This window comes from Hypanus sabinus, chromosome 17 (assembly GCF_030144855.1).
Source record: "Hypanus sabinus isolate sHypSab1 chromosome 17, sHypSab1.hap1, whole genome shotgun sequence".
NCBI classification, from domain to species: domain Eukaryota; kingdom Metazoa; phylum Chordata; class Chondrichthyes; order Myliobatiformes; family Dasyatidae; genus Hypanus; species Hypanus sabinus.
The window spans coordinates 58,120,995-58,133,965 of NC_082722.1; the positions used below are offsets into that span (position 1 = coordinate 58,120,995).

The 12,971-nt window shown below is 40.3% G+C and overlaps 1 protein-coding gene across 1 annotated transcript in view; it reads left to right on the forward strand.

The window, feature by feature from the left end:
- LOC132406973 (1-phosphatidylinositol 4,5-bisphosphate phosphodiesterase gamma-2-like) overlaps window positions 1-12,971 on the forward strand; it is a 204,665-nt gene that overhangs the window by 130,016 nt on the left and 61,678 nt on the right. Inside the window, exons 3-5 of the mRNA XM_059993146.1 lie at window positions 5,202-5,295; window positions 8,270-8,317; window positions 12,816-12,900. Of these exons, the coding sequence (XP_059849129.1) occupies window positions 5,202-5,295; window positions 8,270-8,317; window positions 12,816-12,900 (227 nt within the window). The remainder of the gene's footprint in view (window positions 1-5,201; window positions 5,296-8,269; window positions 8,318-12,815; window positions 12,901-12,971) is intronic.

The following is a 12,971-nucleotide window of genomic DNA, read 5'->3' on the forward strand; positions in this document are numbered from 1 at the left end:
CAATTTGGAAGGCAGATGTTGTGCAAAGTGTTAAGTGTTCTGGAAAATGTAATGGAGTTTCCTCAAAAGTGTGCAGTTTCATTAACATGATTGTGTTTGGATTACTGTTCAGTGTTTGTACATATTGCTGGTCCCCCGTGTGTGATGTTCAAATGCCTTGTTGGATCACTGCAGTCCTTCTGGTTAAGAAACTTCCATCATGTTTTCAGGGAGGGACTTCCAGAATTTAGATCCAGCATTTTTAGGGAAATGGCAATAATATTTCCAGGTCAGAAAAGTGTGTGGCTTGGAGATGACCATGAAGGTAGTAGGTGTTTCCATGACAGAATTATGTCCCCATCCAATAAAACAGAAATGCTTACTGTAGATTTATTTGATATATTTTATTTTAAAATTAACAAAGCATTGGCTTCACAAAATGGGACATGTCATTTTCAGCTATGTACATTTTTCAAGTGACTCTGTGAAAGCTTTTGGCTATAGAGCTTGCAAACTTAATAACTGTTATTTTAGAGTTGCTAAAGAGATTGTACTAAAGAGTCCATTGATCTTGCTGTATAGGTTGTTTTTAAAATAATTTTCATTTTGTTTGGTGAAACCTGTTAAGAAAGCTTGCATTTGAGTTTACAACCTACTCATTCTCGAACTGTTTCCAAAAATATCAACTGCAAAAGTGTTTTGCTTTAATATGTGGGCACTTTGAATCCATAATTAGAGATTGTCATAACTCACACCATACATAAATCAGAATTGTATAGAATTATTTTGGGTCTTCAGTTCTCTAAATATAATTCAAATCAATACTTGCTACCTGATGAAAGAAAGAATGAGAGACAGAGACAGAGAGCACATGCTTGCAATCAACTTCAGTAAATTACAACATTGTCATTCTTTCTTTAGGCGCCTGTGGGCTTACAAGTGCTAAATAATACTGGAGACTGTAATTATTGTATTACTATAACTTCCAACACTCTCGTATAAGGAGGATAACTAGGTTGGAGATCCACACAACTTGTGAAGTCTTCCATTTTAACCAAGCTTTTCAAAAAGACCTTCCCTTGAAGTATAAAGGAAATTCTTCAACTTATACTCGAGGAAGAGGACAAAATCCTTCCCTTATCTCTTTTCTGACATCTATGGTTTCTTCTCTTTGTCCATGAGCAAAGAGTGAATAGGAAGTACTAGTTCCCATTGAATTGAATCAGACTGTGTTAGTGATTCTAGTCATTTGAATTTGGATTGCATGCGACAAAAATAGTTTCTATCCATAGTCCAGTTGTACTTCACAAAGGTAAATTAATTTAAAGCCAAATACTGTAAGCTAGAATTTTGTCTTCAAGGCCATATCATATTCATTACACTATTAATCTTTCATAGTTGTCAAGAAGTCCTGTTGGCAAAAGAAGTCAGAGCATTATCTGCAAATCACAGAAGGTTCTGCACATGCTAGAAGTACAGTGCAACAAAACCAAAATGCTGGTGAAACTCAGCAGGTCAGGCAGCATCTATGGAAAGTAATAGAGTCAACATATTGGGCCGATTCATTCATCAGGACTGGAAAGAAAGGCAGAAGATATTAGAACAACACACAGGACAGTCCTGACGAAGGGTGTCAGCCCGAAACATCGACAGGGCTTCTCCCTATAGATGCTGCCTGGCCTGCTGTGTTCCACCAGCATTTTGTGTGTTTTGCTTGAATTTCCAGCATCTACAGATTTCCTCGTGTTTGCAGATGGTAAGTGAAGCTAGGTGGGTGGAGTTATCACCTAACTTGTCTCCTTTCTCTTTCTCCCTTCCACTTTCTTTCTTCCTTTCCAGTCCTATGAAGGGTCTTGGCCTGAGATGTTGACTGTTTATTCATTTCCACAGATGCTGCCAGACCTGCTGAGTTCCTCCAGCATGTTGTGTTTGTTGCAATATCTGCAGTTAAAGGCTGTTCACTCTAAAGTCTTCAGATTTATTTCTAAGACTGTACAAAGTTGAACATTTCGAAAAGCAATGACAGGATCACAATAGTTTTCACTTCTGAAGAAGAGTATGCACTTCTCTTAATATAAACTCTTTAAAGAGCTACATTAAAATATGGAACAGCTCAGCAAACAGTCGCACGCACTTTCACACAAACAATCTAGATTCCTTTCACTGACACCTTGTTATGTTTTATCTTTCTCAGCACACACACCGAAAACACGCCTACTAACTTTTCATTTCCTCACTCACCTCTCTGTGTCCCTCAAGTGTGTCATGCAATTTCCATACTAAATTAACTTGCACCACATTAAAGTTTATAGAGCAATCGCACTTTATAAATCAGTTAGAAAACAAAATATTGCTCATTTTCAGGGGTTATATTGAAAGGAAAATGGAAGACATACATCATTCAAGGAGATTTTAAAACGTAGTTTTAAAACAGTGTTGTCAACTCCTAATCATATAGACACCCCCATTTCTATCAAACCTTCAACAGCCTCCAGACGTTCTTGCTTTCTGATCTACAACCTCCACCAAATGATAAAATCTATTTGCTACCAGTGCTTCAGCCTTGTTGAAAGTAACCTCTGTCTCCCAGGGACTTCTTCACTTTTGAGCTATTTGTTGCCATTTATGTGCGGAATGTACATCAGATTTCTTTGAAGTTTTGCTTCCTGACATTCACTTGAAAAGAATTCATTTCCAATGACCACAGAACCGCCTTTCTGTTGCTTTACAGCACCAAATGTTAAACACAAGAGATCCTGCAGATGCTGGAAATCTACAGCAATGCACACAAAATGCTGGAGGAACTCAGCAGGTCAGGCGGCATCCATGGAAATGAATCAACGTTTCAGGCCCAGGCGCCTCTTCAGGACCGGAGAAAGGCCGCGGCCTGAAACATCAGCTGATTATTCATGTCCATAGATCCTGCCTGACCTGCTGAGTTCCTCCGGCCTTTTGTGTGTGTTGTTTCATTGTACCATTGGTAGGGTCCTTGCCCTGTTTGTCCTCCACCAAATACCTTCTCACGACTCGAGCTTTTCGAGTGCATAGGTTTCACAGATCGAACCCCAAAGTGTCTTTAATTAGCAACATAGCTATGATAGCTGTCAGCCATTGAAGGAGATTGGCTCTCTTTCAGAATTGGGCATGTCATCATGGCACTGGAATGTGTGGCAACATTTGTGGGCGGCTCCCAGCACATCCTTCGCTTGTTTTGGTTGTTAATGCAAACGACACAGTTCACCGTATGTTCCAACATACACATGATAAATACATCTGAATCTGAGACTACGTCCACACTAGACTGGATAATTTTCAAAATGCCGGTTTTGTGTAAAAACGATAGGCGTCTACACCAAGCGTTTTTGAAAATACTTCCGTTCACGTTAAAACGGGTATTTGGGTGAATTTCCTCCTACTGGGCACGCGCAGGACACATCTTCAGAAAACAAGCGACATGCTTGGTGTCAAATCTAGCTGTGAATGTGCACATTTGTGCAGTTACAGACTCGAAAAAACTTGAGAAGAAATTGCCAAACGACGGACAGCTGTTGGCTCTTGTGCAGGAGGACTTAAAACTAAAAAAAAAACAAATACTGGAGTGTGTGGAGGCAACTGACAGGGAGTTCATGGACAGTATGACCCGGCTGACTATGAACATCGAAAAACTGACTAACTCTGTTGCATTGATAAAGCACCTTGTTAAATGTATAAAATATGTCTGCATCAGTGTTATCTTGTATTTCCATACAATGTTACATTAGGCTGTTACACATCTATTGTCAGAGAAGTACTTGCATAAATAGGTAAACCACCTTCATACGAGCAAGGACAGAAAACAGAGCAAAGTGAGTATACTTATTTATTCAGTAAGTTGTGGGTCAAAGTATTTGGTGAGTACATTTCTAACACTTCTGGCTTCAGTCTCGTTGCCGTCTGTTCTGAAATTGTTAGGTTGTCTGGGGGGGGTTGTGTTCCAGAAAACAATGCAATGCTGTGCTGCTGCCACCATCTGTTCTGGCACGTCATGACAACGTATTTAGAGATCTCCGGTTACCCCATCTATACTACTCTGCCCAAGCAGCGTTTTCAAATTTACGCACTCAGGAAGGTGTTTTAGAAAAGCTCAATTTTCTGGGAGGAAAAAAGCCGTTTCAGTGTGGATGGAGAGTCAAAATGAAGAGAAAAAGCTTCAGTTACGGACTTATCCAGCGTAGTGTGGACTTAGCCTAAGGAGAACAAAATAATTGTTACTCCAGATCTGCAGCAGCACAAAAAAAAACACTAAAGATAAAGAACACAATAAAAGAAAACGTACAATACCCGTAAATATGAATACGTATGATAGCTTTTATACATTACATCCATAAGGTGAAGCTAAGCTGTACAAAAGGTGACTGATGGGAAATAATAAAGTAGTGATCAAGTTTATGGGTGGAGGTGTTGGTCAGTCTCTGACATTGCTGAGTATTGCCCGAGTTACCTGACGTCAGGCAAATGGGAGCAAAGGATTTGTCTGCTTTTTAGTTTGAATGCTCTATCCCAGACTAAAATGTAGACAGACCTTTTAGCCAGATCTGTGAAAACTCTGCATTAAAACTGTAACTTCTAAATACATAAAGTGTCATTTTACTATCTCCTAATCTGAGATTCTTAAATCCCTTGCTTCTGAATTGTGAGTGAGGAAAACCTTCATTAACCCTTTGGTCTGTCAGCAGTGTGGTTGTTATTCTCACATTCAATTGCAAATTTTGTTGAAAACTTGTCATTCCCAGTTTCTGTGACTGACTCCACAAATGCACCAACCGATGGTATCTGTGTCTTTGCATAATTAAGATCTTATTTACTTTGCCTTGTGTTTAAATCATTTATTTCAGAATCAAAATGAGGTTGATTATCACTGACATATATTGTGAAATGTGTTGTTCTGTGGTTGCAGCAGCAAAGTGTAGTACATAAAAATTAATATAAACTGCATTAAGAATATATTTAAAAAACACTGCAAGAAGAGGGCAAATTTGTGTTGATAATTCCTTCTAGCATATACTGGGTTAATTCATAGCAGTACATTGCAAAACTGTCAATACGGTACAGCTACATGATTCTTTTTATATCGAGTTACTTTGAGTTAAATGCGTTCCCCTCACAGGTCTAACTACGGCTGTAAGTGAACTGACTGAAGAAAGCATTAATAAGCGTTTCACAATTGTCTTCTATTTCTACAGCTAATTCGAAAGACGAAGCTTCCAAATGGATAAAGGGTCTGGAAATCCTCCAGAAAGAAGCTCAAAGTGCAGCGACACCCTTACTAGTCGAAAGGTAGAGTGATGCATGGCGGTCTTGTGTTTAAGTTGCTTTGTCGATTGCTCTTCTATGCAAACAAACCTGAAACGATATTGAACATGCGAATAATGTTTCGGTATAGATTTATGCGTAGAAAAATTAAATCATTTTGCACCTGCAAGAAAGTAATTTAACCTGAATTGCATCCCACTCTTAATAATTTCTGGGTGAAATTATGCCCATTGGGTAATTAACCTGGGCACTCTCATTTTATCTTGTCTGATGGAATTCTGCATTTTGCCTACACTGTATGTTGTATGCCATTGTGACAAAAGTCGGATCTTTTGGGTGCACCTACTAAGGGGACAAAATGAGCTTGGGACACACTGCAATGACTCGAGCAATGAATGGGTCTCCATTCCAACATTCTGCTTGCCTCGGCTTCCAATGATCGGGTATGAACACCTCATTGCTGCTTCAAATCAAGTTTGTTGTCGTATGCACAAGTACAGTGAGGTGCAGCTACGGTGCAAAACTTGCAGCAGCATCACATGCACGTAGAATCAGACAACGCACAGAACATAACTGATACCGACATTATACACTTGCTATATAATACAGCAAAGACATTAGTGCAAAGAATATAGAAGCGTTACCACTGTACTGCAAAAGGTGGTCCACAGTGCTCAATAGGATTAGAGTTGTGCAGGTTAGTTCAAAAACCTTGTGGTTTCAAAAAAAAAGTAGCTGTCCCAGAACCTGATGGTGTGGGGCTTCAAGCTTCTGTGCCTCCTGCCAGATAGTAGAAGTGAGAGGGGGACATTGCCCAGGTGATGAGGATCCTCGATGACAGATGCCACCTTCTTGAGGCAGTGCCTCACATGGATGCTTTTGATGTTGGGGCCGCTGTGCCCCTGATGGATGAAGCTGTGGCCACTATTTACAGCTTCTTATGTACACTTGCATTGAAATTGCTGTACCAGGCCGTGAGTCAGGATAATTTCAGAACCAGAATCTGGTTTATTATCGGTGACATGTCATGAAATTTGTAGTTTTGTGCCACCAGTACAGTGCAAGACATAAATATTACGTTACAATAAATTTAAAAAAGTAGTGCTAGGGAGGAATAATGAGGTGGTGTTCATGGGTTCATTCGCTGTTCAGAAATCTGACGTTGGAGGAGATGAAATTGTTCTTGAAATATTTTGTGTAGGTCTTCATGCTCACATATCTCCTTCCTGAAGGTAGCAGTCTGAAGTGAGCATATTAGCTCTACTTCATTAATGACATACTATCTTGAGATTTGGTATGTCACCAAAGACTTGTAAATTTCTACAGATAGACAAAAGGGTGACGCATACCCTTTTGGTATTTGGGGTTGAGGGGGTAAACAGCTTTAAGTTTCTCAGCATCCACGTCACCAAGGACCTCACGTGGTCTGTACACACCAGCTGTGGGGTGAAGAAAGTACAAGGGTGCCTCTTTCACCTCAGACAGTTGAGGAAGTTTGGTATGGGCCCCAAATCCTAAGAACTTTCTACAGGGGCACAATTGAGAGCATCTTGACTGGCTGCATCACTGCCTGGTATGGGAACTGTACTTCCCTCAATCGCAGGGCTCTGCAGAGAGTAATGCGGACAGCCCAACGCATCTGTAGATGCAAACCTCCCATGATTCAGGACATTTATAAGGGCAGGTGTGTAAAAATCATTGGGGACCCAAGTCACCCCAATCGCAATCTATTTCGGCTGCTACCATCTGGGAAACGGTATCCTAGCAAAACGCAGTCAATGTAGTACAGACTGCAGGACTCCTCCTTCCACCAGGCCATCAGGCTGATGAACTCACGCTGGTTTGAGTGTACTCTATATTACATTGACTGTTCCAGTTATTATCAATTGCACATTCAGACAGAGATGTAACTTAAAGATTTTTACTTCTCATGTATGTGAAAGATATAAGAAATAAAGTCCATTCAATTCAATACTAGTTTACTGCCATATAAAATGGTATATAATGGTAAGACTCTTGGCACTGTGGAGGATCAGAGGGATCTTGGGTTCCGAGTCCATAGGACGCTCAAAGCAGCTGTGCAGGTTTACGCTGTGGTTAAGAAGGCATACGGTGTATTGGCCTTCATCAATCATAAAATTGAATTTAGGAGCCGAGAGGTAATGTTGCAGCTATATAGGACCCTGGTCAGACCCCACTTGGTGTACTGTGCTCAGTTCTGGTCACCTCACTACAGGAAGGATGTGGAAGCCGTAGAAAGAGTGCAGAGGAGATTTACAAGGATGTTGCCTGGATTGGGCAGCATGCCTTATGAGATTAGGCTGAGTGAACTCAGCCTTTTCCCCTTGGAGCGACGGAGGATGAGAGGTGACCTGATAGAGGTGTATAAGATGATGAGAGGCATTGATTGTGTGGATAGTCGGAGGCTTTTTCCTAGGGCTGAAATGGTTGCCACAAGAGGATGCAGGTTTAAGGTGCTGGGGAGTAGGTACAGAGGAGATGTCAGTGCTAAGTTTTTTACTCAGAGTGGTGAGTGCGTGGAATGGACTGCCAGCAACGGTGGTGGAGGCGGATATGATAGGGTCTTTTAAGAGACTTTTGGATAGGTACATGGAGCTTAGAAAAATAGAGGTCTATGGGTAAGCTTAGTAATTTCTAAGTTAGGGACATGTTCGGCACAACTTTGCGGGCCGAAAGGCCTGTATTGTGCTGTAGGTTTTCTATGTCTCTATGTTTCTAAAACTTCATAGACAAAAATTAATAACATTTATGATAGAAGATCTCAAAAATCTGAAGTGTTCTTTGGAGCTGCATGAAGTTCTGTGAGCAATTGATTGCAGTTTGACACTGCACTGCTTTTAATTCTTGGTATAGAGCATTGTGACATACGTCCTCTTGTTGCTGCCTTGTAACTTGTTGCTGGAAATGCACAAGCGAAAATGTAACAATGCTTTTGTGAGTTCTTTCCATTCTGATATGTTTTTCCTGTCACTTTCAGCTGGCTGAGGAAACAGTTTTATTCTGTGGACTTCACAAGGAGAAACAGGTAAAGTTCATTGGCTTTCTGTGCTTCTTGAACCGCAGTGTTAGGTAGACTTAAGTTTGTTTCTTGATGATAATGGTGTGGATATGGAAGTGCAGGTGTTACCCAAGACCGGGGAATTATGGGATTTTTGTTAGGCAAGGTTGTCCTTGTCTGCCACTGAGTTGTCATATGTCAAAACCACCACTTATCGATTAATACTTGAACATCTTCCGTGTCTTACTCTTAGCAACTATTGGCATCTGTCTCCTGACTGAAGCGAGTTTTCAGTCTAAGAAGCTGTTGACATCTGGACTAAAAGTTACTCCCTGAAAATTGCAATCACAGGCCTCTGATAATTAGAATTATCTCTGCATCATGTTTTCTAGGGCTCATTGTTTTCATACTCAGTTAAAGGTGAAGTCCATTTTCCTCTCCTCTGGCACTCACATCTTGCATACAGGTGTTTGAAATAGAGACCAGCATCAACTGATTCTAATGCCATTCAGCAGTAGTAAGCAAGATATTTGTGAGTCTTTCCCTGTATATGAAATTGCTCTTATCTCCTTCCACCACTTCACTGTTAACTAAGCAATGGTGATGGATTGACTGCTGAACAGACAAAATTTATTATTATTTTGGGGATAAAGTATCCTTCATGTTATTTGGTAATCCTTTCTAATATCTCAATCTGGAAAATGTTCCATTCTGATGCTCTCTTCTCAGCAGTTCAATTGAGAAATCAAAAGAATGCATGGATCTTGCATTTAGGAGGTGGATCAACCAGATTGCACTGAGATGAGAAATTTCTTCATTCAAGGAATAGTGAATCTTTGGAAATGCCTAATCTTACACAGTTATTGAACTAACTTTGCAGTTTACTGTCAGTGGAAATCTGTATATATGTTCCTTAAATAATCCTAGACTGACCCAAACTGATAGGAATAACCTAGAAACATAGAAAATAGGTGCAGGAGTAGGCCAATCAGCGCTTCGAGCCTGCACCGCCATTCTGTATGATCATGGCTGATCATCCAACTCAGAACCCTGTACCTGCTTTCTCTCCATACCCCCTGATCCCTTTAGCCACAAGGGCCATATCTAACTTTCTCTTAAATATAGCCAGTGAACTGGCCTCAACTGTTTCCTGTGGCAGAGAATTCCACAGATTCACCACTCTCTGTGTGAAGAAGTTTTTCTTCATCTCAGTCCTAAAAGGCTTCCCCTTTATCCTTAAACTGTGACCCCTTGTTCTGGACTTCCCCATCATCAGAAACAATCTTCCTGCATCTAGCCTGTCCAATCCCTTTAGAATTTTATACGTTTCAATAAGATCCCCCCTCAATCTTCTAAATTCCAGTGAGTATAAGCCTAGTTGATCCAGTCTTTCTTCATATGAAAGTCCTGCCATCCCAGGAATCAATCTGGTGAACCCTCTCTGTACTCCCTCTATGGCGAGAATGTCTTTCCTCAGATTAGGGGACCAAAACTGGACACAATATTCTAGGTTCGGTCTCACCAAGGCCTTGTGCAACTGCAGTAGAACCTCCCTGCTCCTGTACTCAAATCCTTTTGCTATGAATGCCAAAATTATGAACATTTGGAGAGGCTTAATATGATTAGGAATAGTCAGCATGGCTTTGTCAAAGGCAGGTTGTGCCTTATGAGTCTGATTGAATTTTTTGAAGATGTGACCAAACACATTGATGAAGGTAGAGCCGTAGATTTATTTCAGCAAGGTATTTGATAAGGTCTCCCATGCAAGGCTTATTGAGAAAGTAAGGAGGCATGGGATCCAAGGGGACATTGCTTTATGGATCCAGAACTGGCTTGCCCACAGAAGGCAAAGAGTGGTTGTAGATGGGCCATATTCTGCATGGATGTCGGTGACCAGTGGGGTGCCTCACGGATCTGTTCTGGGACCCCTACTCTTTGTGATTTTTATGAATGACCTGGATGAGGAATTGGAGGGATGGGTTAGTGAATTTGCTGATGACTCAGAGGTTGGCACTGTTGTGGATAGTGTGTTGGCTTTCAGAGGTTATAGCTGGACATCGGTAAGATGCAAAACTGGGCTGAGAAGTGGCAAGTGGTGTTCAACCCAGATAAGTGTAAGGTAGATCAAAAATAATGGCAGAGTATAGTATTAATGGTAAGACTCTTGGCAGTGTGGAGGATCAGAGGGATCTTGGGGTCTGAGTCCATAGGACACTCAAAGCTGCTACGCAGGTTGACTCTGTGTTTAAGAAGGCATATGGTGCACTGGCCTTCTTCATCCACGGATTTAAGTTCAAGAGCCGAGAGGTAATGTTACAGATGTATGGAACCCTGGTCAGATCCCACTTGGAATACTGTGTTTAGTTCTGGTCACATCACTACAGGAAGTATGTGGAAACTAGAAAGGGTGCAGAGGAGATTTATAAGGATTTTGCCTGGATTCGGGAACACGCCTTATGAAAATAGGTTGAGTGAACTTGGCCTTTTTACTTGGAAGACGGAGGATGAGAAGTGACCTGATAGCTATGTTTAAGATGATCAGAGGGATCAGAGATGCTTGGAAGCAGGTACAGAAGAGATGTCAGGGGTGAGTTTTTTACGCAGAGAGTGGTGAGTGCGTAGAATGGGCTGCTGGAGACTGTGGTGGAGGCGGATATGATAGTATTTTAAGAGACACTTGGAAAGGTACATGAACCTTAGAAAAGTAGAGGGCTATGGGTAACTCTTGGTAATTTCTAAAGTAAGCATATGTTCAGCACAGCATTGTGGGCTGAGGGGCCTGTTTCGTGTTGTAGGTTTTCTATATTACTGTGATAGGAAAGGAAATAATTCAGAGTTCAAAAATTTCTTATATCAGGCATTCTGAAAGATCCATCTTTCCTTATACCTTTGAAATCCATTTTGTTTGACAGATCTGTTGTCATCATGTGCCTCATCTGGGCTTAAGCATAAAAATCCTTACATTTATGGTCTTTGTGATACAGTGCTTTGCTTAAAAATCTTTAAAAGAACTGAATTTGCTTTTTTTATGCAGAACTGAGTTTTAGTGTTGTAGTGAAACTTAGATCCTTATTGCTGTGGTGTCATATGCAACTAATTTCACCTTGCTTTGTATTTTAAAATTTGTTTTGGATTAGATTTTACTCTCAACATTCCATATCTTTACTCACTCAGGAATTGCCATACTAGTGGTTTAGTTAGAAGCTTAGTTTTGAGTGGGCGAAAGGAATAACCCAAGCTTGTTTGCTAGTAACTTATTTCACCTAAACTGGAATTCATTCCAAATATTTTCAAGTGGAGATATTTTTCAATTTAGAAAAATATCATAGGTTCAGTTCTCCACTGAAATGCAGGCACAGTCTGCCTTTAAAGTACAGTTTGCTCTGTTGCTTTAGGCAGAAAGCTGTGCCATTTTACAATTTTAAGTGAAATATTTACGATCCTTTTGAGATGAATTGATATTGCAGGTTTTCACACACACTGATTTTCAGCTGTGGAAGAAAGCTTCCACCATTTTGGGATCATTGCTTACTTGCAGTGAAAGAAGGAGGGAGTGACGGTATATCAGAAAAAGACAACTGGCCTTCTGGGCCTTGTCTTTGGAATAACAAGATTTAGTTGAAATGCCATCCCAGATGGAATAGCAATACATCACTGGTAAATGCTCCAACATGTTCTCAATTCAATTTCTTTTCAATAGCTTCTTATAAAAAAAATCCTCATTCTGAAATGCAAGGATAGAATTAATCCGTTCAACTTGCTTGCTAAAAAAACTGCTTTAGCCTTAGCCTGTGCATACTGATGATGTGATGATATTGGGTTTGCTGACTGTGAGGTCATAAGCTTAAACAAAATCTTCAAGCTGTATCTGATATAAATAGCCGCGGGTACTCCCACTAAAGGGAGGTTATACTGCAACTACTCAACCCTCAAAGACGAGTTCACTTCCCTGTATATCCTTCATGAGGAGTTTAGCTGCCCATACTCACTATTTGAACAGTGGGCCCCTCTCCCTACCAAGGGGAACGTAATTTCAGTTTAAGCACAATTTACTTTCAGTGATACATGTTTAAATTGAAGCAACATTCTTAAAACACATTTAGAACTCACAGAAGATTTCGATCTAATAAAAGAATTCCAAATTACAAACCGAAGACTGGCTCCCGCTTATGACTAGAAGCTCAGCAAAGAGTATTAGTTGGAAGTTTAAATTATTCAGAAACAGCCCTTTGATCTTTATAAGTGTCAACTTCTGTATATAGAAAGCTGAGATTGGCAAAAAACAAGGCTCCCTTTTGGCCCTAGACAGTGAATATCCACTGCAATGGATATGTCTCCTACTTTATGGACTAAATTCCCAGCTCTCACTCTCTGGTGAAGACTTATAGTGAAAGCATTGTGACCTTAGTGTCTCACCCATGCTTCCTTCACATATGACTTGGAGTGTGTGATTTGTGAATTTACATTTCTATATTTGGCTTCTTTCCCATATGATTAAAACAACTAACTTCTTACATTTTTTCAGCATCTCCTTCAAGGAGCTGAAGATAATGCTACCTCAAGTGAATTTCAAAGTACCAAATATGAAGTTCCTTAAGGACAAGATGGGGGTATTTATTCTTTACATTTTTTGCCGGTTACAGTTTCTGAAGTTGCTATGTTTTGTTTATTCCTTCTTTAT